Below are 27,212 nucleotides of genomic sequence, written 5' to 3' on the forward strand. Positions count from 1 at the left end.
TTCTAAATAAAACGTAGTCTGCCAATAGAAACAGTTCTACTTCTTCCTTTACAATTTGGCTGACTGTTCTTTTTCTTGCCTAATTGCTCTGGTTAGGCCATCCAATACTATGCTGAATAAACAGTGGCAAAAAAAAAAAAAAAAAAGTGTGGGCACTCTTGTTCCTGATCTTAGAGGAAATGCTTTTAGCTTTTCACCTTTTCATGATGTTAGCTGTGGCTTGTCATATTAAGTTGAGGTGCGTTCCCTCTATACCCACTTTGTTGAGAGTTTTTATCATGACTGTTGAATTTTGTCAAATGCTTTTTCTTCATTTCGTTAATGTGGTGTATCACATTGATTGATTTGCAGGTGTTGAACCATCTTGAATCCCTCGAATAAATCCCACTTGATCATGGTGTATTATTTTTCTAATGTACTGTTGAATTCAGTTGGCTATTATTTTGCTGAGCATTTTTACATCTATTTCATCAGGGATGTTGTGTCTTTGTCAGGTTTTATTTCAGGGTAATGCTGGCCTCGTAAAATGAGTTTCAAAGTATTCCCTCCTCTTCTACTTTTTGGAAGAGATTGAGAAGGATTAGTATTAATTCTTCTTTAAATATTTGGTAGAATTCACCAGTGAAATGATCTGGTCTGGGACTTCTGTTTGTTGGATTTTTGACTACTGATTCAGTCTCCTTAATAATTGGACTATGCAGATCTTCTGTTTCTTCACAATTCAGTTTTGGTAGATTGTATGTCTGGGATTTTATCCATTTCCTCTGGGTTGTCCACTTCATTGGCAAATAATTGTTCCTATTAGTCTCTTATGATTCTCAGTATTTGTGTGTTGTTAGTTGTAAGTCTCTTCTTCTTCTTCTTTAAGTTCCAAAAAGGCTTTATTACTTAGAGGGGAGGCATTCAGTCCTTCCGGGCTGCCACTTTTCTCATAGCTGCCAGGACGTTGCTCAGCTCCTCTCTCTTCCTCTTGGCATAGAGGTATATTCCCACCCTTTTCTTGATGAACTTGAGGCGCGCTTATCCTTGGAGACCTTGAGCAGCTCCACAGGATGCCACTTGTATGTGGTGATGCCACACACCTCTCGGATCATGGTCCACACAAACTTGATGTGCTTGGTGAGGCACCTTCAGCAGGAGCTGTGCCTCAGCTTGGTCACATTCACTTTGTGGACCTTGTTGAGGCCCATGGCCATAAGGTAGCATGGAGCCATCCATGGCTGCTGCTCTTCAATAACTCCCCTGGAGGGACAGCTTCCTCTTTCATTTCTAATTTTATTTGCCCTCTCCCTTTTATCTTGGAATGAGTAGCTAAAGTTTTGTCTATTTTGTTTAACTTTTCAAAAAAACAGCTCTTAGTTTCATTGATCTTTTCTATTGGTTTGGTTTGGTTTTGTTTTTAAGTAGGCTCCATGGCTAGGATGGACCCCAGTGTGGGGCTTGAACTCATGACCCTGAGATCAAGACCCACGCTGATATCAAGAGTCAGAAACTTAACCAAATGAGCCACCCAAGTGCCCCTCTATTATCTTTTAAGAATCTCTTTCCTTTATTTCCACTCTGATCTTTATTTCTTTCCTTCTACTAACTTTGGGCATAGTTTGTTTTTTCTAGTTAAGATACAAAGTCAGGTTGTTTGAAATCTTTTTTTTTTTTTTTAAGATTTTATTTATTTATTTGAGAGAGAGAGAGAATGAGAGAACACAAGAGGGGGGAGGGTCAGAGGGAGAAGCAGACTCCCCGCTGAGCAGGGAGCCCAATGCGGGACTCGATCCCGGGACTCCAGGATCATGACCTGAGCCGAAGGCAGTCGCTTAACCAACTGAGCCACCCAGGCGCCCCGAAATCTTTTTTTCTTAATGTAGGCATTGGTTGCTATAAACTTCTCTCTTAGAACTGCTTTTGCTACATCCCTTAACTTTTGGTACGTTGTATTTCCATTTTGATTTGTCTCAAGGTATTTTTTGTTTCTTTTGATTTCTTCTTTGACCCATTGCTCATTCAGTTGCATGTTTAATCTCCACATATTTGTGAATTTTCCAGTTTCCTTCTTTTCACTGATTAGTTTCACACCATTGTGGTCAGTAAAGATGCTTGATAGATTTCAGTCTTCTTAAATTTATTGACTTGTTTTGTGGCCTAATGTATGACTTCTCCTGGAGAATGTTCTGTGTGCACTTGAGAACACTGCATATTCTGCTACTGTTGGATGGAAGGTTCTGTAGTGATCTATTAAGTCCATCTGGTCTAAAATGTCATTTAAGTCCAATTATTGAGTTCTGTCTGGATGATGTATACAGTGTTGAAAAATAGGGTATGGAAGTCCCTGCTATTATTACACTGCTGTATATTTTACTCTTCAGGTGGGTTAATATTTGTTTCATATATTTAGGTGCTATGCTGGATGTGTAAATATTAATAAATGTTATTTTCTCTTGGTGGATTGACCCTTTTATCATTATATAATAACCTTCTCTGTCCCTTATTACAGTCTTTGGCTTCAAGTCTATTTTGTCTAATATAAATACAGCTACCCCTGCTTTCTGGTCTCCAACTGCATGGAATATGTCTTTCCATCTCTTCACTTGCAGTCTGTGTGTGTCCTTAAAGCTGAAGTATCTTATAGCCGGCATATAGTTGGTTTTTTTAAATCCACTCAGCGACTCTGTCTTTGGGTTAGAGAATTCAGTCCATTTAAAGTAATGGTTAATAAAATGGCAATAGTAAATCCATGTCTAATTGTCTTCCTTTCTCTCTTGTGTATTTACTATAAGTTTTTGCATTGAGGTTATCATGAAACTTACATAAAACATTTATGTCATTTTAAACTAACAACTTTCCAAATGCCCACTAAAGCTGTTTTTACTCCTCCCATTCTGTTTTCAGTGTCACAAATTACACATTTTTACCTTGTATATCCAGTAAGAAATTGTAGTTATAGCTATTTTTAGTACTTTTGTCTTTTGACCTTCATGCTAGATTTATAAGTGATTTACCCACCATTACATTAGCATGTTCTGAATTTATATATTTACCCTTACCAGTGAGATTTATACTTTTCTATGTTTTCCTGTTCCTAATTAGCATCCTTTCATTTCAGCTTGAAGGATTCCCCTGAACATTTCATATAAGACTGGTCTAGTGGTGATGAACTCCTTCAGCTTTTGCTTGTCTGGAAAACTCTCTCTCTCCTTCAGTCCTGAAGAACTTTGCCAGGTAGAGTATTCTTGATTGCCAATCTTTTTCTTTCAGCACTTTGACTATATCATCCCATTTTTCTGGCCTACAGAGTTTCTGCTGAAAAATCTGCCGATAGTATTATGGGTTTCTCTTGTACATAACCATTTGTTTTTCTCTTGCTACTCTTAAGATTCTCTGATTTTTAACTTTTGGCAATTTAATTATGTGTCTTGGTGTGGATATGTTTGGATTCATCTTAAGTTGTATTGTCTTGGCTTCCTGGTTGGGGAAGAATTCAGCCATTATTTCTTTGAATAAGCTTTCTGCCCCTTCCTCTTTTCCTTCAAGGAGCCCTATAATGCAAATATTGATCAGCTTGATGGTATCCCATAATTCCTTTAAGCTATCTTCACTCTCATTCTTTTTTCTTTTTGGTCCACTGATTGGATGAATTCCACTGTCATCTTTGAATCTGCTGATCCTTTCACACAATCTAGTCTGTCACTGAAACACTCTATTGAATTTTTCAGTGTATATTTTCCAAGTTTATGATTTTTTTGGTATTTGCTTATACTTTCTGTATCTGTTGAAATTCTCACTTTGCTCATGCATTATTCTTCTGACTTTGGTGAAAATATTATTTTGAACTCTTTATCAAGTCACCTATCTCCATATCATTAAGGTTTATTTCTCAAGTTTTATCTTCTGTATTCCTCTGTTTAATCATTCTTCTCAACACTCTGTTGATTTCTGTGCATTATGTAAAACAGCCACTTCTCCCAGTCTTGACAGAGTGGTCTTATTTAGATGAAACTTGTCATTGAGTCTGCTGAGTTCTTGGTTCTCTCTCAAACCTTTGTGACTATCCAAGCCGCCGCCTTTGTTCTTAGTGTCTGCCACCAGTTGAGGGTCTGCCAAAACCTGTCAGTGTTCCAAAGGGGAGAAGGATCTGTCAGTACCTACAAGCAGGCTGATTGGAAGCTGGATTTTTAAAGTACGTAAACAGACTTCTTGCAGGGAAAGACTGGGAGATGGGTGTTTCTGCCTGCTGTCTCTGTGCTGAGCCCTGAATGGTGTTTGCTACAGTGCTGAGGGACCCGCAAACACAAGCTCTGCTGGCTACCGGAGCCAAGCAATCGAGGGGTGCATTCCCTGGGTAGCAGCCACAAAAGCCAGGGCACAAGACATGCATAAAGTTCTTCCAGGGAGACACCAGTGATCTGGAATGTGCCAGAAGGAGAATGCGGATATGGCTCCCTTCTGCCTCCCCAGGCTCCGTGGAGTATCACAGTCAGTCTCTAGATGGGTGCTAAATTAGAAGCCTGAGCCTCAGGTTGCAGCTTTTAAGATATGCAAATAGACATCCATTAGCTAGTACTTATTGTTAGCTAACTTACTGTTGTTAGCTAATGGTTATATTCACTGTATCTACATAATAAAACAAGTGGTTAAGTCACTTGTTAGGTCGGTGCATAATTAAGCAATGTTGATAGGATTTAGGGATGACCTCAGTTTACCTTCAGATGCTGTACTCCAGTTTTAGCTTTGACTATCCCATTCTACAAATGTCTGCCATCTTCAAAATGCTAAAGACAGGACCCAGCAATTCCACTCTTAGTATATATCCACAAGAATGGAAAACATGGCCACATAAAAACTTGTACATAAATGTTTACAGCTGCATTATTCATAATAGCCAACAAATGGAAAGAACCTAAAGATCCATCAGCTGATGGATATCCATAAACAAATGTGTATCTCCACACAGCTGAATAGTATTTGACCAGAAAAAGGAATGAAGTACTGATACATGCTACATCATAAATGAACCCTGAAAACAGGCTAAGAAAAAGAAGCCAGACACAAAAGGCCACACATTGTATGATTCCACTTATATGAAATGTCCATAATAGGCCAGATCCATAGAGAGAGGAAGTAGATTAGTGTTTGCCAGGAGCTGAGGGGAAAGGTGGTGAGGAATGATTGCTAATGAGTAGAGAGTTCATTTTAGGGATGATGAAATGTTCAGAAATTAGATTGTGGGGAGGGTTATACAACACTGTATATTTAAAAGGGTGAATTTTATGGTATGTGATTTCTATCTTAATAATGCTGTTACTTAAAAATAAAAAGTCAACATGATTTCCTTTTTTTTTTTTTAAGATTTTATTTTTAAGCAATCTCTACACCCAATGTGGGGCTAGAACTTACGACCCCGAGATCAAGAGTCACATGCTCTACCGACTGAGCCAGGCACTACATGATTTCCTATTTCTCAAATGCTCAAGGTCAATTGATGCAACTTTTAAATGAGCATGAAAGAAAGGTACACATTATTTAGCTAAAAAGAATCTTGATACTAAGTACTGTTAGTATATATAATGGTTTAGAATAGTTTTATTTCATATTCTGATCAATAATGGATTAGCTACTTTATCCTTATCTGGGAAAAATTACAAGTACAGGTAGCTACAGTCTGGAAAGAATTACTATAGGCTATAATTCTCTTTAAAAAAGAAGTATTTGTTCTTAGCAATATGAAAATAAAAACTTATAAGGAACTGACCCATGGATGACAACAGGTCTGACAAAGTTAACATGTGAGACAAAGGTTTACACGGATATATGTATTTTTTTAATTTACAGCACATGGAAACCCAGAACAAAACGTTTTTATATTCTAGTTCAGTCTCTAGTCTAGGTACTTTCTAAATGGTATTTTTATGGAAGGTGATGATTGTTCTCCCTTTGGAAACCATCGGTGTTCCTCCTGGCATGAGCTGGAGACCATCACAGATGACAGGCATTTTCTATCTCTAGCAGCTTGTTCCCTGCACCAGGGACAACACTGCAAAACATAAGCTGGCACACATGGAATTTCTTTCAAATCAAAAGAATCCAGTCTAGCCCTTCCTTCTTTGATTGCCACTGTTTGTGCTTTACAGTGCATGAACTGAGAACCATATTCTGTTGCCTGCAACATGCTCCAGACCACGTCGATGCCACAGTGACCGTGTTCACATGATTGCTCAGAGCTTAAAAAGAGAAACAGAACACCAAGTTTCTTGCAAAATGGAAGAAGATAATTCAGTTTTCAAGGTCTTTGGCTAAAGTTTCACAGATGAATTGTAAGGTACGCTGGTATAAAAAAGCATCCTTTTTCTTTGGCTTACAAATGTTCAAATGGTCAACGTCCACAGGAATTAGATCTCCAATGCCTAAATCTGAAGAAAACAAAAATATCAATAAAATCCAAATAAAAATCTAGACGTCCCGTCAATATTGAAAGAAGATGAATGGGTAGTTCTAAATGGTGATTTGGTTGTGATAAGGGACTCTAAAAAGATAGATACAGGAACTGGAAGTTTGACCATAGCTAAACTACATGTGACTAATCACACGAGAATGGATTCTCAGTAGGTCTAATTTTAAGCTTTTCATAAATTCTTTGTATGTAATCTGGCCTACTCCCTAATTTAATAGTGAACAGAATCTGAGCAGTAGCATGTTACTACTAAATTATTCCACACTTCTTTTAACCACCTCTTTTTTGGAGTTTATATTATTATACTTCATAATGAGCTCCCCTGTCCTGATGACAGGAATGGGAATGTCTCACATAGGATCCATTCTTCACTCTGCCAGGGGGAAGAGGATTTAGTCCTTGAGAGATCTGAAGTTGAGTTTCTGGTGTTTCAGCCTAGCAAAGTGCACCTAGATGGAAGTGACAAGAGGTCCTGGTGAGGACTGCCAGGTAAGGAATGCAGGTGGTGGTTATGAAGGAAGACAAACCTCCTCATGACCCCAAAGAAAGGGCAGACAGAATTATGACAAGGCTCTATGGCGACAAACCGGTGGTCCACAGTATTACCTTTACTTTTGCTTCCAGCTTCCAAAGTCCTTTAAGTTCTATAACTACTAAATAGTAACTCCTCACCATATTTGTGCTAAAGCCTCTTTAGGTTCTACTACAAAGTACTGAGTCTTTCATTTTATTTCAATAATACCTGATGGAGTTAGGACAAAACTTGTTATACAGGCTGAAGAACCATCTGGCAGGCACTCCAGATTCCCACTGTCCCTGAGAGCTCTCAGTATGGCCGAGTGCCACTAAGACAGCACCTAATCCTGCCTCAGAGGTCATCAGGTTGGCCAGGTGAGAGAAAAGCATTTCAAGGAAGGAAATGTGTGGGTTATCTACTATTACTGAGTAGTATAGAGGTAAATAAAGAGAATTAAGATTTGTGCCCTACCTCGAAGAGCCTATATTACAAGACACCACAGTTAAAAGGTATTGGTTATTTCCTTCAAACCCAGGATTATAAAAGAAATTGTTGCTTAAATATTCCCCATCTAAGATTCCAATGGAAAAAAATGTTTAAAAAAATCTTTCATTTGTTAAAGCTTCCACACCTTTAGCTGCATAGAGAAAGCTTTAACAAACCAATTACCAGTCTGTTAAATGCCCCTTTCGTTGTAGCTGATAGAAGGACTTTGAATTCTTAATACAACAGAGCTCACAGAGGAAGCCAATTAACCTGTGCCAGCTAAATGAAGGGAGGAAGGAGTAATGCCAAGGTTGTATGTTGGAAGAGAAATTTTAATCTATAGCTGAAAAGAATAATAGAATCTAGATCTTCATATACACTGTCTCCTAAAACTGAGAAGCTTGAATATAAAAATGGGTTGTTTATGATTAAATATTGGTACCACCAACCAGGCATCTAAGAGCAAATTTCAAAAGGAGGAGTACCTGCTGATTCCACGGGCACCACGTGCAGTTTAATCATGCTACCAATGTAAGTTGGCAGTGTCTCTACAAAATTCAGCACCTGAAAATTTTTGTCTTTAGCAAACTCCAGAAAATCATCTTGTAACGTTTTAAGAGCAGGAGAATCTGTAAAATTCCAGAAAACAAGATTGTGACAAATTCTGTTTACCCAATTTATAATAAAATGTACTGAAGAGAAAATTAGGGTTCTGGTTCAAGATAGTAACTTGTTTATTTTCTCTCCTTCCTATGAAGTCATTAAGATGGGAGCAGAGCTAAAGCCGCACCAGAACTGATAGGGGCCAGCAGGCTGAGGGAGAGGCTTCACATGTTACTGGCTGACCATAAGCATGCGGGGCAATGGGTGTGTGGGACTGGGGTCCCTCAGTGTGCTGGCTGGCACCTTCACCCTAAAGCACAGCCTCCCATCGACAAGACCTATCTATAATCACAGAGGGCCTGTCCCCCATCCTCAACTAGGAAAAGGCAACCAAGACATACCAGACCCTACAGGATAGCTTACAACCTAAAAGAGACCCAGTGAGCAAACAAAACACCTGGGCAGAGAAGACACAGAACTCAGTGAAGAAACAGAAAGGAACTTTAAGAAAAAAACTCTTAATTAGTATTGTTAGAATGACTTCAAAAGAATCCGAGAACAAGAAAGAGCTTCTGGAAAATAAAACCTGACTGCAAAAAATAAAGTTCAATAGAAGGTTTAAGAAGATAAAGTTAAGCAAGTCTCCATAAAGCAGAAGAAAGAGAAAATATGAAAAAAAAGACAACTGGCATAATATTAAAGGCTCAGCCAGGGCCTCCAAATTGGTTAACAGGCATTCCAGAAACTGAGAATCTTAATCCTGAAAATCTTAAGTCTGTTTATATTTTAACAGTTGATTTTCCAAACACATGGAAAAAAGCAGTTCATCGGTAATTTGGAATAATCCTTAAAACATGATATAACTTAAAATTTTAAATATTTAAGACAGTATTAAAATTGTATTTGAAGATACCTTTGATACCTTAAGGAAAGGTATCAAAGAAAAATCAAACCCAAACTAAAAATTTTCCATGATAATCTAAACACAATTTGTATACAAATAATAAAGTGGCATAATATAAGCCAAGTTAGAAACCGTCTTCTTTCTCCTTCTCCTGTATAACTGTTATTAATACAATCCCACTTCCCCTTCATGACAGAACACAAATATTACCCTTGCTGAGTTCTTTGACTTCCAAAGAGGGAAAAAGAAGGTAGCGAATGTTGACAGAGTATTCAGCCAGATGGGATCCGTGATGAGGCACGCTATAAAAAATTATTCCTCTGGTATTGTTTATAAGAGTACTCATTTCTGGCTTCTTAGAGGCTTCCAGCAGCATCTTTTTGACAAGAAGACCTAGCCATACAAAGAAAAACAATGCATAAGCTTTTTCTTCCTTCCATTATTCTAAAACAAAAGGAGGTGGGGAACAACACAAAAAGAGATGTTTTCTTTAAAGTTTAATTCTCTAGAGTCCAACACACGGGGCCTTAAAATACTAGCACTTGGTAATACTGCTGACCTAGAATCCAGCGGACCCTTGAAGAGCACGGTTTCAAAGGTATGGGTGCACTTATACACGTGGATTTCATACAGTACTATTAGTGTATCTTACGATTTTCTTTACTGTAAGAATACACATACAAAACGTGTTAATTGATGTCAGTAAAGCTTCTGGTCTACAGTGGGCTATTAGTAGCTAAGTTCTGGGGGAGTCAAAAGTTACAGGCAGACTGCTGACTGCACAGGGTAGTCAGTGTCCCTAATCCCCGTGCTGTTTCAGGGTCAACTGTATATAATACAAGCCTACAAACAGGGAAGATTCTAGAAGCTCACCCTAGACAGGTCTTTTACCGCAGAATACACTATGCCCTAGAAGGAGTACTGGGCACTGCTACGTTGGGTGCCCGTCCACGAAGTGAATACGCAGCACCGTGTGCCCCGTCCTGTCGCCAGGGGGCCACTAAGGACCACACCATCAGGACAGTACTGCTGTTCAAAAAAGAGCCCCACAGAGCTTATCCACCATGGAAAACAAAGTTTCTATAGGAACATGCACCTAGGAAGGCCCCATCTCTTCCACCCCGCCACCCTGGGCTTGAAGCTGACAATACAACACCAAGGTCACTTATATGGTTGGTAACCGCAGAGCTCTAGGGACACAAGGGGCTACATCTACCTCTCAGCAAAGAGCCCCGACTCGGTTTGCAATCCCGAGCATTTCATCAGATAAACTAGGCCGGAGGCAGCAGCAAGGCCCTCTCCAAGGCGGATGGTGACATCTCTTGTGAGAAATGGGCTGGGGAGTGGGCCGAGGGGAGCAGATGACACTTAGCAAGCACACACCAGGCCCCAAAGAGCAGAAATCTGCCATCACACCTCCCCCCCAGCAGGCCTGCGGCTGCGGGCTCTGCGATGCTTGGGGATGCAGGGAAGAAAAGAGAGCACAGGGACCAGCCAGGAATGCCTGAGGGATATTCACAAGTCAGGCTTATCCGAGCCACGGACTGCTGCTGATGTCCACTGATTATCGCTATATGAAAGCATTACGTTGCCAACCACATGTTCCTTTGACACAGTTTGTTACTAGTGGTCTCCCCCTCATAGAAAAACAACTAGGATGGAAGGAAAGTATAGTCATTTAAAAACTCTTAGCTATAGCCAAAAACATTTAGAGGGAAAAGGGGCCAGTAGTAGGTGAAACAGGGAGCTGTGGTAACAGGTTAGCCCCACTGGCTGACAATGACCTCACAGTGCTGGCTTCACAGAACTGAAACATACGTACCTCCCATGCTATGTGAAACCCAAATGACTGGCCTATCCCCAACACCAGCCGCTCTGAGCTTCCTTAGAAGTTCGTTGCTCCTGAACGCAATGGACTTTCTGAACAAATTGAAAACAGCAGGCATTATATGAGGCTATGGATTCTGCACCCTCCCCCCCAAATTTTACTATCCAAGTTTTTAAGGCAAGAAGTTTCATTGGGCCAATACTACATACTATATTTTGGGGTCAGGAATACCCCTACTCTGTTTGATCTCTACAATTGCTCATTCCCTGCTTCTAACTTAGTCACGGTGGCATGACTGGGAATATCTAGACCCAGAACAAGCCATTCACTTACTACACAAGCAGGGTTTGAGCATCTGTTACGCATCTGGCAATTTTTACAAGCTGGAACTCACACCGACTGCCCCCACCACTTAGGATGTGTGTCTTTGTCATGATGTGGCCTGAAAATAATGCCGCATTGTCTGCTGTGAGCTCACCTACATGGTAAGCTGCCACTCTACTTAATTCTACTGGTATTTATGCTGCAAACATTAAGCTTTCATCATTTTGGTTTATTCAGAAATACCAGAAAGCTATTAGAATCAGAAAATTCAAAGTAATTTTCAGGCTAAAAGGGAAAGTCAAAACGATCTACTCTGGTAGTTTCAAACTGTTTATCTATAAAATCCTTTCCCTGCAATAAAGGTTTGTCAGAGCTCCTCTTGGTGCAATAGGGAAGGACCCCTGAGCTCCTGCCCCCTGGCACCTATGCAGGGTCTGTTCAGAGACAACGCTCAGCTTAGTACCAGTGATTCCGACCAACGCTCTCAACTTGCAGACCAAGCTTCCCAGACAAGTTAGATGACCTGAGACCACATAGTGGGTCATAGGCAGAATCGGCTACCATCCAGGTCCCAGAGCCCAGAGGTCCAGTGCTCCTCTTCCTGTATACACAATCAGCATGTATGACATGCAAGTGACAGAGGCACCCTACGTTGCTCCACAGCTTTTCCTTTGCTTCCTGTAGCCAATACACTTGCGAACACAAAAGCAAAAAGCCTTATGTTTACTTCTGGGAGTAAAGGAGATTCTGCTATAGAATCCATGGTCCTTACTACTAGAATAGTTATAAATGAACCACTTTAGGAACCCAACACTGACACACTATCTAAGCCTTACACTAGTTCCTTGTTAATATATTACTCCTTCTAGAAGGAAGAGAAAAAAGGTTTTTCATAAAAAAAAATTCTGTCTGTGGCATCAAAAGACAAAGCTCCCCTCAATCCCTGAGGGTCGTGGACCCCGGCCCTTCCTCCCAGTCCACAGTACCCCCTGTTACCTCTCCACAGGACACCTCGTTCTCCAGTCGCTAAGGCTGGTGTCATACTCCACAGATATGATTCGGAGAGCAGGACAGTCTCTTGCCAACCATGTCTACACAAAATATAAGGTACAAAAGAACACACATGAATTTCCACTGCTCCCGTTGTTTGCTAGTGATTGACACCTGTAACTAAAGGCCACTGACACGGACAACTATAACACATCACAGAAGAAAGTTAAAAGATGACTAGAAAACCGTTTCCGGCATTTTATCTTTTTATGTCTCTGGTCACAAGGAGGCATTAATATCTTTAGCATAAAGCCAATGTGAATTTCAAGAGAATATTCTCAGTTTTAATGTGTTGTATAGCCAAAAGCAAGGAGTTTTTGGAGTCCAAATCAAATTGGCTTTTAGAAAGCATTTAATAGAAAGTTATGACCTCAGGACAGATGGTACCATCTGACGGCTGAAGATTCGAGCGGAGAACACAGAGATGCTAACTACAGCCACAGTTCCATCTGTGGACCCAGGACCGATAGCCCTCTCTGTATGTCAGTGTTGCCAGAGACAAAGTGCAAACCATGTTTTCTGCAGGATAGCCTCCGTGAAGGTGAAGAAGCTGCGGTGGGACAAAGCCCTGGAAACTACAGGCCTAGCCGTCTTCGCTGAGCTTTGGGTACATTGCGTGCAATGCGTTCATCCCAGAGTTAAGGCTCTTAGAAGAAATATCAGCAAGGAAATCCAAAGTAGAATTATCTTATAATAGAAATACTTTGAATATCTCTTCAAAGTATTTCTATTTTTATAATTATTAAAATCACAGAACTAGCAATGTATTATTTGTTACATTTTTAATAGGAGTGAACGAATACTGGTCCTTGCCGGTTTTTTATTCAATGAACTATTCTTTGAGAGTTCTAGCCCACACCCTAACCAGAAATGACACAACAGAAGGCAGGGTGACAAGCCCAGCTGTTCATGAACATACTACAAGTGTCTCTAAGGGACAGAAAAACTGCATGGTAGAAAAATCCCAGGAAAAAGAGAAAAATAAGCAAATCAGAATGCAGGCTTCAATAGCCAGAGATGCCACAGTGCATCATGAAGAGGGTGGCCTACCAGAGGCAGCACTTCCTTACCTTGGGCCAACACGTGGTATACCTGGCTTCATCCTCTAAAATCTTTTCAGTTAAAACTTGCTCGCTGTCCTGCTGGCGCCACGTTTTGAATGCTGCTCCCATAAGGCCATGAATAAAAAGGACATCTGCTTTAATGGGCTGACTGATGGGGGAGAGAGTTTTAAAAAGAAGCAGAATAAATGCATTACTGCTTTGGTAAGAGTCTACCTACTATTCTGTGGATGGTGCTTAGCAAGTTTGCATACCGGAAATAAAACTATGAAGGCAAGCTGTGTAAGCACAGGTGTGGCAAAGACATACATGGAGTGTGCTCACTGCTCTCTCTATAAAAGTGAAGACAGATCTAGCCCTAGCCAGCCAGACCAACCAAAATCAACTGTAATGAGTTTAATAACCAATGAAGTGACATATGTCATAGACTGCCCTCCAAAGAATTTCATGAGAATATTCCACAAATCAATAAAGTATTTAAGAAAGTAAATAAGAATATGCTAGTGTAGATTCAAATTGAGCATGCATGAGAGATTTTTAAAAACTTATCAAGGAAATAAATGTTTATCAGAAATGAGATTTTAGGGGTGCCTGGGTGGCTCCGTCGGTTAAGGGTCTGACTCTTGATTTCAGCTCCCGTCATGATCTCAGGGTTGATGGATTAAGCCCCATGTAGGGCTCCATGCTCAGCAGGGAGTCTGCTTGAGATTCTCTGCCCCACCCACCGCCCTGCTCACTCACACTCTCTCTCAAATAAATTTAAAAAAAATAAAGAAATGAGGTTTTAAAGTAATTCATAGTCTTTAGATATGATTTTTTTTTTTTTTAAATATGAGAGCAGGGGCAGAGGGAGAGGGAGAATCTTAAACAGGCTCCATGCCCAGCACAGAACCCAACATAGGGCTCAATCTCATGACCCTGAGATCATGACCTGAGCTGAAGTCAAGAGTTGGACGCTTAATCAGTTGAGCCACCCAGATGTTCTCAGATGTAACATTTTTAGAAACTGTAGACAGCATATGATTTGTAAGCTATTTATAGTACACACACACAATTATGCAACACATATGAAATATATTTCCGTATTATTTTGTTTATAAATTGGAATTAACCACAAAATCCATTTTTCAATTAAATGATTTTGCTATTTTCTGAGGTATTATTAAAGTACTGAGAAAAATCCAAGAAATATATAATTTTTTCATTGTGGTCCTTCTTATATTTATTATCTCAGCAATGATACAACTGGAAATGGTGACCAGAAAGAAATAATCTTAAGAAGGAGCATGAGTCAAATTTATTACAACTTACTCCTTCCAGTGAACAGTTTTATACCTTGCATAAACTTTGTCCAGTCCTTCTGAGTTCTAGAACCAGGCTAATATATAGCTACCTGCACAGGATGTCCTATCTCCTCCCATCCAGACCAACCTCTACAATCCAAATCAGCTATTAACTCAGATCTGCAGGAAACAAGTAGCGAAACAAAGAACTATGCATTACAAAGTTTAAGGGGGGCCACATCACAAGAGGTGAATGCGATCTTACTGAAGGTCAGCCCTTCGTGTAAAATCACACTGATTAGTTTAGCTAGTTCCATACTTCCATGATAGCCCGCAATTCTTCTGAGGTTATTACAGACAAATTGTGTCAGTAAATAAGGTTCTCGGGATTATTTGTAAGGTATTTAACATCTGAATTATGCAGAAATAAAGTGAAAAGATAAGCCCCTGAGGCTTTACATCCCCACAAGAGACAAAGCGACTTTCTTACCTCGTGCGATACTGAGGGTGTAGCACGTACACACCATCCTGGTACTTTTCTTGCATAGTCTCTCGGTCTAGATTAGCCAGGGTTCTGGCGGCATGTGAGGCCTCCATAATGCGGTGAGACTTCATTGCCTCTGCCAGTATGGAAACCCAACCTGGTGAAGAGAACAAACCCCCTCAATACCCACACTACTCCATCTGACACTTTCAGCAGTTTCTGACTGAAAATGGTGGGAGAAAGGCAGACTCCAGCGTCTGTCTCACAAAAAGAAAGAATACTCCCAACTCCACTCTGCACTAAGGTTCTCCACATCCCACGGCACATGAAGCCCCAAGCCAGGTACCCTATATGGGGGTCTCAAGGAAGGTAGAAGGGGTTCAAGAGCCATTTCCTTTATTTAGAAAATCTAACAAAAGTTGCAATTACTAGAGATGTCATCAATAAGAATATGATATTCTGCTTTTAGCGAGAATTACTAAACTCAGTAAGTTTGAATACTAGTTATTTCATCCTGATTGTCAGACATACTAGCAGCCTTTAATACACACAAGAAATGATTCCTTAATAATGAGCTTGCTTAGAAATAACAAGTATTGGCGAGGATGTGGGAAAAAAGGAACTGCTGGTGGGAATGTAAATTGGTGCAGCCACTGTTGAAAACAGTATGGAGGTTCCTCAAAAAATTAAAAATAGAATTACCATATGATCTAGTAATTCCTCTACTAGGAGAAAATGAAAGAAAGAAAAGAAAACACTAATGCAAAAAGATATATGCACCTCTATGTTTACTGCAGCATTATTTATAATATGGAAGAGCAAGACAGGGAAACAACCTAATGTCCATCCACAAATGAATGGATAAGGATGTGGTACATATATGTAGTGGAATATTGCCCAACCTTAAAAAAGAATGGAATCTTGCCATTTGTAACAACCTGGATGGATCTAGAGAATATTAAAGTCTTAAAAAAAAAAAAAAAGGCGCCTGGGTGGCTTAGTTGGTTAAGCATCTGCCTTTAGCTCAGGTCATGATCTCAGGGTCCTAGGATCAAGCCTGCTGCTGGCTCCCTCCTCAGTGGGGAGCCTGCTTCTCCCTCTGTCTGCTGCTCCCCCTGCTTGTGATCCCTGTCAAATAAATAAATAAAATCTTTAAAAAAAATAAAGATGGTTTTAACTTTTTTTTGCTGTACCTATGTTCTCTGAAGTATTTACCATGATAATCTATTCCCATTTTATTTATATAACTTAAAATAACACAACATGGGCCTTGAGGGCAGAGATGCGGGCTCAAAATCTCTGTCCCCTACTTACTTACTGTGGAACCTCAGTTAAGTTACTTGGCTCCCTGGGCTGGAAGAAGGTTCTAATAAGTTAATCCATATAAAAACTGCCCTTACCAAATCCAGCAGGCACTCAGTACAAAGCAGCTATCCCATGTCCTCCTCCCTTGCTCTGTGGCCAAAGTGTTGAACATCAGTGTGATGACAATCCAAAAGAAGTCTCAGGCCCAATAATTCTTTAATATTCAAATTTGTAGTATCAAAAAATGCCCCTTCCAAATGTGTTAAAGAAAGCTTTATAATAACAATAGAAGAATGTTTTAAAATTCTACCTAGAGAGATATACAGGTATATTACTGGTATACATACAAAAATATGCTTTATTTCTATTTATTTATTTTTAAAGATTTATTTATTTGACAGAGAGAGACACAGCGAGAGGTGTAACACAAGCAGGGGGAGTGGGAGAGGGAGAAGCAGGCTTCCCGTGGAGCAGGGAGCCCGATGCGGGGCTCGGTCCCAGGACCCTGGGACCATGACCTGAGCCGAAGGCAGACGCCCAACGACCAAGCCACCCAGGGGCCCCTGTGCTTTATTTTTAATGGAGTCCCAAGAAAGGAAACACAAGAGAAATCATGGCACAAGCCACTTCTATGGCTTTTTTTAATTGACAAAGTATTTTCACAATGCCTGAGATGCTTCACCTTTTACAAAACATCAAATGCCCCTTGGAGAACGCGTCTTTAAGATTCAGTGTTTTTAAATTATGTAACATCTGAATACATGATAATTATAAAAACAATTTAAAAATAGCTTTTAATAATCAAAGCCCCACTTTAGCACTCCCATCATTTCCCAGTTCCATTTATATCCTCAAAAGTAACTAGAGTTAAAAGTTTGGTGGTGACCCTTCCAAACCTTTTTAAAAATTCAGTCCTACACCTATAACTTCTACATATACACTATAGCTCTATTTGGTTTTTTTTGTTTGTTTGTTTGTTTTTTGCCTGAATGGAATCGTACTATTCCTACTGTTCTGTGACTGAATCTAGTACTTCAGTATTATGTCTTGGAATGCTCTCCACATACATCAACTTTTCTTTTTAACTATAGCATTTAACATAATTTGAGTATACCATTGTTTAGTTAACATTATTCCTACTGGCAGACATTTAGGTTGTTTCTATTTTTTCCATACTGCAAATACCAGTCCAATAAACATTTTTATACATAAATCTTTAGGAACACCCTTGAGTATTTAGGTAGGAGAGAGTCCTAGTAGTATTATTACTAGGTCAAATGGTATCTACATTCTTTTAATAACTACTACTAAGTGCCTATCAAAAAACTTAATCAATTTACATCCTCACCAACAATATATGAGAGGAGCAGTTTTAACACACCTTCAACCAGCAAGGGCTACTACCAGAATCTTTTTAACTTTTGTAAATCCGAATGGTAAAAAGTTACAGATCTGGTACTATTGAGATTTATATATATATACACACACATACATACATACACACAGACCTATATGTATATAGGTAAAGATACAGGATGCCTAAAGGAAAAAATACAAGGTGAGGCAGCAGAATTCAAACTGAAATATTCAGAAATAATGGGAGCTGAGCAAAAAGAAGCACAGATAACTTTGAAAAGTTTAGATATAAAATGGAAAAGCAGAAGAGAGGTGCAAAACCACGGGGGTGTCGTGTCGCACCGCGAATTTAGGTGGTTCTTCACAGTGTCCCCTAATCTGTGTAGATCAAAGAGTCCCGTTGAGAAGGAGCCTCTGACTATGCAGATGAGAAGATACTGGCAGTCCCTGAGAAAGTGAAAGGAGCCAGGAGCCAGGTGTAGTTGGAGGTCTCGTAAGAGATGTCCCTTTTCCTATCATCAAGAGCAGAAAAGGGGAAAACGGGTTTGGTTTTGGTAGCGGGAAACTGAGGCAAATTCCTTTCAGGGTCTCAGCTGTCTCACTGAAGTAGGAGACGTCATCTGCTGAGAGGGACGGAGTCTGTGGGAGGTCTGAGGATGTGAAGGAGGTTCAAATCGTCACTGCTAGGAATGTGAAGGCATGCTGCCTGGAGAAACAGGACTGCTGAACGACACCGAAGGTGACGACACCGAAGGTGACGACCAATCCGCTGTGATGCTGTGCTCAGCCACAGAAGCAGCAGACAGCAGGTTTTCTGTCGCGTTGGGGTCCTGACCAAGGGTGTGCTCAGAGGATGGAAGAGAAGGGAGATCCGGGGCACTGAAGAGAACGTCAGTGACACAATGGGCCACGGAATCGACATCCAGCGCGTCAGGAGGGGTGAGGAGAAAGACGACGACCGGACCGGGAGAAAATAAAGGGGTCGGCAGATAAATTCCTGGAGAGAATAAAACCAGTCACTGCGGGAGCAGATGCAAAAACAACCTTGAATGAGAGGCGGATGTGCTCAGAGAGGTGAATTACTGATTCTGAAGGTGAAGTGGTTTCAGGCCATGACTAAATCCAGGTGTGGAATGGGAGTGGAGTACCAGACAATCAGGAGCAGAGCAGAAGTCAATGCAGATGAAAAGGTCGAGGAACTGAGAGACCAAGGTGTTCAGTGGGCTGGTCCAGTAGGTACTGAAATCCCTGAATGAAAGACTTGGGGTAAGAGCCAGGGTTCAGTTCGGGGAAGAGTGTTTTGTGGGCTTTTTAAATAAAATACTGATTTGATCAGGCTCTATCCCATTAAAGAAACTGAAGATAAGTCAACAGAAATTATCCAAAGTAAAACACAGAAAAAAAAATATTTGAAGAGAAATGAAGAGAGTCTCAACGACCTGTGGAACAGAATCAAGAGATCTAATAGCCATGACTGAGGTCCCCAAAGGAGAAAAGAGCAAAAAGAAGACAAGAAAAAGTATTTTAAGATACACTGACTGGAAATTTTCCAAATTTGATCAAAAACATCAACCCACTGATCCAGTCAGCTCAGCAGACTGTGAGCAGCATAAATATAAAAAAGGAACCAAGCACTTCATAGTCAAACTGCCAAAAACCAAACATAAAAACCTTAAAAGAAGCCAGAGAGGAAACAACAAGGTACATACAGGAGAACGAAAGTGGGAATAAGACACTTCTCATCAGACAGCGGTGGTTAGGAGAGAATGGAATGACAGTTTTAAAGTGCTGATAGAAAAAGTAACACACTGTCAACACAGACTTCTTTATCCATGGAAAATCTCCTTCCTGGGATAATCAAATAAAGGCAAAGGAAAGACTTTCAGAAAATGAAAGGTGAGAGAATTTATCCAGCATGCCCAGCTCTTTAGCCTGAAGGGAAATGATATCAGATGTAAATGTAGATAAACAGAACAGAAGGAAGAACACTGGATATTATAAATGTGCAAATAAAGACTTTTTTTCTTATCGTCTTTAAATATCACTTGACTGAATAACAACAATGTATCACAAAGTCTATAACATGTGGGAATAAAATACATTATGACAATACCAAGGCCAGGGGTGGAAAGTGAATTACGCTGTTTTAAGAATGTCACACTATATATAAAGTGGCATAATAATAATTCAAGATAGACTGTGATAAGTTAAGGATACCACCAATAAAAAAAATACACAGATAATACTATATAAAAAGCCAAAAGAGGAGAAAGAACAGAATGTAAAAGATACTAAAGTAACCCAAAAAAGTCAGTAAGGGAGAAAAAAAGAAAACAATATTCATAATTACGTTAGCGGTAAAGAGAGAACACACTCCAATTAAAAGGATCAAACTGGATTTAAAAAAAAAAGATGCAACTATATGCTGTCTATAAAAGATGTACTTATTTTTAGAGTCACAGAAAAATGAAAGCAAAAGAAGGGGAAAAGATAAAAGATTGGTAATGCAAACAGCAAGCATAAGAAAAAGCCAGTGTGATCATTAGGGAAGTGAAAATCAAAACGACAATGAGCTATCGCCTCACACCAGTCAGAATGGCTAGAATTAAAGACAAGAAATAACAAGTGTTAGGATGTGGAGAAAAGGGAGCCCTTGCACACTGTTGGTGGGAATGTAAATTGGTGCAGCCATTGTTGAAAACAGTATGGAGGTTCCTCAAAAAAGTAAAAATAGAAATACCATACAATCCTGGAATTCCACTACTAGGTATTTATCCAAAGAAAGTGAAAAAACTAAATCAAAAAGATATAATAAGCACCCCTATGCTTATTGCAACATTATCTCTAAGAGCCAAGATATGGAAACAACCTGTGTACGTCAGTGGGTAAATGGATAAGATGTGTATGTGTGTAATAGACTATCACTCAGCCATAAAAAAGAATGAGATCTTTCCATTTGTGATAACATGGATAGACCTAGACGGTATTATGTTAAGTAAAAGAAGTCAGAAAGAAAAACACAAATACCATATGTTTCACTTATACATGGAATCTAAAAAACAAAACCAAAAACTCCCATAGAAACAGAGTCATACAGAGAACAAACTAGTGGTTGCCAGACCGGGCGGGGGGGGGGGGTGCTAAGTGAAACAGGTGAATGGGATTAAGAGGTACAAACATCTAGGTATAAAATAAATAAGTCACAGGGATGAAAAGTACAGCATTGGGAATATGGTCAATAATATAAAATACGTTGTGTGGTGACAGATGATAACTACCCTTATGGTGAGCATCATATAGTGTACAGAATTGTCAAATCACTATGTTGTACACCTGAAACTAACATAACACTGTATGTCAATTATACTTCAATAATAAAAATGTTTTTAAAAGAAAAAGAAAGCTAGTGTGGCTATTTTAATACCAGATCAAGTAGACCTAAAGAAAAGGAGTGTCCCCAGTGGGAGAGACATCCTTTATTAATAAAAAATGAATAATCTACCAGGAAGAGAAACCTGAAAGAACTAAAGGAAAAAACAAATTCACAATCATAGTTGGAAAAATTTCACACATCTCTCAGTAATTCATAGAACTCGACAAAACACAATGAAGACCTAGAGAAGATTTGAGCAATACTGTGAGCCAATGTGGTCTGTTATATATTGAACACTTCACCTAACAACTACAGAGCACTCATTCTTTTTAAGTGCACACAGAACATTCACCACAACAGACCATACAACAGGCCATCAAGTACGCCTCAATAAATTCCCAAAGACTAAAATCTTATAGGGTATGTTCTCTGAACACATGACATATTAAATTAGAAATCAGAGACATACGGTACCTAGAAAACAATATTTATAAACTACACAGCACACTTTTAAGTAACCCATGAGACAAAGAAAAAATTCACAAAATATGTCAAACTGAATAATGATAAAAATACAATATATCCAAAATGTGAGGGATGCATCTAAAGCAGGTTAGAGGAAATTTACCACTTTAAATACAAAATTGTAGTGATTTGAAAACATATCTTCAAATTCCTCGACACTACTCTCCATTACAAGGTGATGAGTCTACACGCCTTCCAAATCTCTTTCCCTTGAATGTGAGCCAGGCTTAGTGACTAGTTTCTAATCAATAGATCCTGGCAGAAATGACTTCCAATGTTTGATTATAAAAGGAAAAAAGCTTATACCTGGCCCTCTCTGGGGACGTTTGCTCTTTACACCTAGCCATCATGCTTAAAGGAAGCTCAAGCTGCATGCAGAGGCGCGTGTAGAAAGGAGCCAATGTCCCCAGTCCCAGCTGAGAGCCAGTACCAGTCTGCAAGCCAGGTAAGTGAGCAATCTTCAAAGTGTATCCTTCACCCCACAGCTGAGCTGCTCCAGTTAATGCTGCTTGGAGTGATGTAAGCCTTCACTATCAAATCTTGCCCAAGTTTCAGACTGATGAGGAAAATATATGACCACTATTTTAACCAATGAATTTTGTGTTTGATACACAGGTAACTGAAACAAGAGGTTAAAATCAGTGATTAAGTTTCTACCTTAAGAATCTAAAAAGTAGGAACAAATAAAACCCATAGTAAGTAGACCTTTATAGAAAAAGTTGGCTGATCCCTGAATGAGACTTCATTAAACTAAAAACTTCTACTGATCAAAACTCTCTTAAATGTAAACAAACATAAAAGCAGGGACACAAGAAAAAATGTGAATTCATAGTTTCTAATAATAAATAGCTCTAATAAAATGAGCACATATGTATGCATATTTGTGTGTGTGTATCTGTATATATTACCTTGCGTTTTCCACTGAAAGAGCCAAGAAGCAAAGACACTCCAGGACCAGTAAGGACACCAAGCACCCAGATCCTGGTCTCTGCCAATCAATCTGCACTAAAATCTACCTGCATTTCTCCTCAGAGAGATGAGCCGGGAACATCTTGTTATTCCAGACAGTAAGGAATGCCTCCCAAAATGAGGTAGGCACATTGCAAGGACACATGGAGCCAGTCTATGGGGCTCCCACTAACCAAAACTGAGACAATCTGGCACCAAATGTGAAGTGCAGTAATAAGTTATAAACCATTAAAAAACCAGGAATCTACGTACCCATACTGATGGGGGAGGGGAGGGGGAGGGACAAGAAGGAAAAACGGAGGGAAACAGATGGAAGGAGAGAGAAGGGCGGGCTCTTGCTTACAAGAAAATGCCAAATGCTGAAAAGCACATGGGGAAGGCGTGCTGCAGTTAGAAAACCATTATTTTGCAACCATCATGCTAAAGACTAGACGAGGCAAGAAGGTTCAGTAGATGAGCAGGATATCTGCATGGTCTTAAGTATCTCCCCACCATCAGTTTATTCGTTGCAAGGGGGGAAAATCACGAATTATACTCCGAGTACACCTCTTGGTTAACCAAATCATATCAAAGATGATGTAAACAATTAGATGGTTATCATGGCAAAAACTACTCTCCTGTGAGAAGAGAAATAATAAAGATCAGAGCAGAAATCAATGAACTAGAAACCAAAAGAAAAGTAGAACAGATCAACGAAACTAGGAGCTGGTTCTTTGAAAGAATTAACAAGATTGATAAACCCCTGGCCAGACTGATCAAAAAGAAAAGAGAAATGACCCAAATCAACAAAATCATGAATGAAAGAGGAGAGATCACAACCAACACCAAAGACATACAAACAATTACAAGAACATATTATGAGCAACTCTGCCAGCAAATTAGATAACCTGGAAGAAATGGGTGCATTCCTAGAGATGTATCAACTACCAAAATTGAACCAGGAAGAAATAGAAAACCTGAACAGACCTATAGCCACTAAGGAAATTGAAGCAGTCATCAAAAATCTCCCAACAAACAAAAGCCCAGGGCCAGATGGCTTCCCAGGGGAATTCTATCAGACATTTAAAGAAGAATTAATACCTATTCTCCTGAAACTGTTCCCAAAAATAGAAATGGAAGGAAAACTTCCAAGCTCATTCTATGAGGCCAGCATTACCTTGATCCCAAAACCAGACAAAGACCCCATCAAAAAGGAGAATTACAGACCAATATCCTTGATGAACATGGATGCAAAAATTCTCACCAAAATACTAGCCAATAGGATCCAACAGTACGTTAAAAGGATTATTCACCACGACCAAGTGGGATTTATCCCTGGGCTGCAAGGATGGTTCAACATCCGCAAATCAATCAACGTGATACAATACATTAACAAAAGAAAGAACAAGAATTATATGATCCTCTCAATAGATGCAGAAAAAGCATTTGACAAAGTACAGCATCCTTTCTTGATCAAAACTCTTCAGAGTATAGGCATAGAGGGTACATACCTCAATATCATAAAAGCCATGTATGAAAAACCCACAGCGAATATCATTCTCAATGGGGAAAAGCTGAGAGCTTTTCCCCTAAGGTCAGGAACGCGGCAGGGATGTCCACTATCACCACTGCTATTCAACATAGTATTAGAAGTCCTAGCCACAGCAATCAGACAACAAAAAGAAATCAAAGGCATCCAAATCGGCAAAGAGGAAGTCAAACTCTCACTCTTTGCAGATGATATGATACTGTCTGTGGAAAACCCAAAAGACTCCACCCCAAAACTGCTAGAACTCATACAGGAATTCAGTAAAGTAGCAGGATATAAAGTCAATGCACAGAAATCAGTGGCATTCCTATACACCAACAACAAGACAGAAGTGAGACAAATCAAGGAGTCAATGCCATTTACAATTGCACCCAAAACCATAAGATACCTAGGAATAAATTTAACCAAAGAGGCAAAGGATCTGTACTCAGAAAACTAGAAAATACTCATGAAAGAAATTGAAGAAGACACAAAGAAATGGAAAAACGTTCCATGCTCATGGATTGGGAGAACCAACATTGTGAAGATGTCAGTGCTACCTAGAGCAATCTACACATTCAATGCAATCCCCATCAAAATACCATCCGTTTTTTTCAAAGAAATGGAACAAATAATCCTAAAATTTGTATGGAACCAGAAGAGACCCCGAATAGCCAGAGGAATGTTGAAAAAGAAAAGCAAAGCTGGCGGCATCACAATTCCGGACTTCCAGCTCTATTACAAAGCCGTCATCATCAAGACAGTATGGTACTGGCACAAAAACAGACACATCGATCAATGGAACAGAAGAGAGAGCCCAGAAATGGACCCTCAACTCTATGGTCAACTTATCTTTGACAAAGCAGGAAAGAATGTCCAATGGCAAGACAGTCTCTGCAACAAATGGTGTTGGGAAAATTGGACAGCCACATGCAGAAGAATGTAACTGGACCATTTCCTTACACCACACACAAAAATAGACTCCAAATGGTTGAAAGACCTAAACGTGAGACAGGAGTCCATCAAAATCCTAAAGGAGAACACAGGTAGCAACCTCTTCGACCTCAGCCACAGCAACTTCTTCCTAGAAACATCGCCAAAGGCAAGGGAAGCAAGGGCAAAAATGAACTATTGGGATTTCATCAAGATAAAAAGCTTTTGCACAGCAAAAGAAACAGTCCACAAAACCAAAAGACAACCGACAGAATGGGAGAAAATATTTGCAAATGACATATCAGATAAAGGGCTAGTATCCAAAATCTATAAAGAACTTATCAGACTCAACACCCAAAGAACAAATAATCCAATCAAGCAGTGGGCAGAAGACATGAACAGACATTTTTCCAAAGAAGACATCCAAATGGCCAACAGACACATGAAAAAGTGCTCAACATCGCTTGGCATCAGGGAAATCCAAATCAAAACCTCAATGAGATACCACCTCACACCAGTCAGAATGGCTAAAATTAACAAGTCAGGAAACGACTGATGTTGGTGGGGATGTGGAGAAAGGGGAACCCTCCTACACTGTTGGTGGGAATGCAAGCTGGTGCAACCCCTCTGGAAAACAGTATGGAGGTTCCTCAAACAGTTGAAAATACAGCTACCGTACGATCCAGCAATTGCACTACTGGGTATTTACCCCAAAGATACAAATGTAGGGATCCGAAGGGGTACGTGCACCCCAATGTTTATAGCAGCAATGTCCACAATAGCCAAACTGTGGAAAGAGCCAAGATGTCCACTGACAGATGAATGGATAAAGAAGATGTGGTATATAGACACAATGAAATATTATGCAGCCATCAAAAGGAATGAGATCTTGCCATTTGCAATGACGTGGATCGAACTGGAGGGTGTTATGCTGAGTGAAATAAGTCAATCAGAGAAAGACATGTATCATATGACCTCAGTGATATGAGAAATTCTTAATCTCAGGAAACAAACTGAGTGTTGCTGGAGTGGTGGGGGATGGGAGGGATGGGGTGGCTGGGTGATAGACACTGGGGAGGGTATGTGCTATGGTGAGCGCTGTGAATTGTGCAAGACTGTTGAATCACAGATCTGTACTTCTGAAACAAATAATGCAACATATGTTAAGAAAAAAGAAAAAGAAGAAGATAGCAGGAGGGGAAGAATGAAGGGGAGTAAGTCAGAGGGGGAGATGAACCATGAGAGACGATGGACTCTGAAAAACAAACTGAGGGTTCTAGAGGGGAGGAGGGTAGGGGGATGGGTTAGCCTGGTGATGGGTATTAAAGAGGGCACATTCTGCATGGAGCACCGGGTGTTATGCACAAACAATGAATCATGGAACACTACATCAAAAACTAATGATGTAACATATGATGATTAACATAATAAAAAAATAAAAAAAAAACTACTCTCCTGTGACTATCCACACTCTGATTATCTTAGATGTGGATTATCCACATGTCTCAAGCAATTCCGTGCCCCTACTAAAATAAAATGACATGCTCTAAGGACCCATAAGTCACCCTAAAGCAAAGTCTTAAGTCTATTAAAAAATTAATGTATCATGACGGGTGGAGGTGGGAGAAGAACAAAGGACCAAATCCAAAATACTCAGCATATAAAAGTGTTACCTGAGCGAACTATAGTAGAATGAAGATGTTCATTCAAAGCCATATTTCCAATGATACGCATTATATTTCTCTGTATTTTAGGACAATCCTTGTGAAGTTGGTACAGCCTCTGAAGTAGTTGCAAGCCTCCGTTTGCTTCAATTTTATCACAATGTGTAGATATCTAGCACAACAAATTAATAAAAGCTCACTTTATGTTGCACAAATTCACTAACCAGGTGACAAAGTATGTGATGGCACAGCTAGGGGGCTCCTACTCAAGGACAGAGACCTACCTAAAACTCTCATGTCAGCTTACTTAAATAAATAAGCAAACCCCTATGTTAGAGGTGATTCAAAATCACTGAAAAAATGAAGACGTATCTCACCAGGACTTCTGGAATTTTAATTCTTATTCTGTTGAGCTCTTGGTAGGATGTGTAACCTGATGATGTCATTATTATAGAATTGTTTCAATTTATAGTGATACTTTGGCTGGCTTGAAACTACCTTAAAAAGCTTTGCTCTGCTTGAGAATGCTGCCACCTGGTAACAGGGAAAAAAAACTCCATACAAGTGGCAGATTTTGCTTCTGCATACAAGAACT

General features: G+C 39.7%; 1 protein-coding gene and 1 pseudogene across 4 annotated transcripts in view; both read right to left on the minus strand.

The window, feature by feature from the left end:
* Window positions 1-770: 770 nt before the first annotated feature.
* On the minus strand, window positions 771-1,214 carry LOC112815537 (large ribosomal subunit protein eL36-like; annotated as a pseudogene).
* Window positions 1,215-5,328: 4,114 nt separating this feature from the next.
* SERAC1 (serine active site containing 1) overlaps window positions 5,329-27,212 on the minus strand; it is a 60,674-nt gene continuing 38,790 nt past the window's right edge. For 3 of the 4 annotated variants that reach the window (XM_025866387.2, XM_073894160.1, XM_073894162.1), the window contains 8 exons: window positions 26,627-26,789; window positions 14,992-15,142; window positions 13,228-13,369; window positions 12,104-12,198; window positions 10,778-10,875; window positions 9,166-9,348; window positions 7,934-8,077; window positions 5,330-6,404 (listed from right to left, as the gene is read on the minus strand). In XM_025866387.2, the coding sequence (XP_025722172.1) occupies window positions 6,268-6,404; window positions 7,934-8,077; window positions 9,166-9,348; window positions 10,778-10,875; window positions 12,104-12,198; window positions 13,228-13,369; window positions 14,992-15,142; window positions 26,627-26,789 (1,113 nt within the window). In that variant the 3' untranslated portion in view covers window positions 5,330-6,267. Of the gene's footprint in view, window positions 6,405-7,933; window positions 8,078-9,165; window positions 9,349-10,777; window positions 10,876-12,103; window positions 12,199-13,227; window positions 13,370-14,991; window positions 15,143-26,626; window positions 26,790-27,212 lie in introns of all 4 variants that reach the window. The other variant, XM_073894161.1, reaches the window with a different exon arrangement.

The sequence above is a fragment of the Callorhinus ursinus genome, unplaced genomic scaffold, assembly GCF_003265705.2.
Source record: "Callorhinus ursinus isolate GAN/ISIS: 27379988/994484 unplaced genomic scaffold, GSC_fseal_2.0 scaffold6, whole genome shotgun sequence".
Taxonomy (NCBI): domain Eukaryota; kingdom Metazoa; phylum Chordata; class Mammalia; order Carnivora; family Otariidae; genus Callorhinus; species Callorhinus ursinus.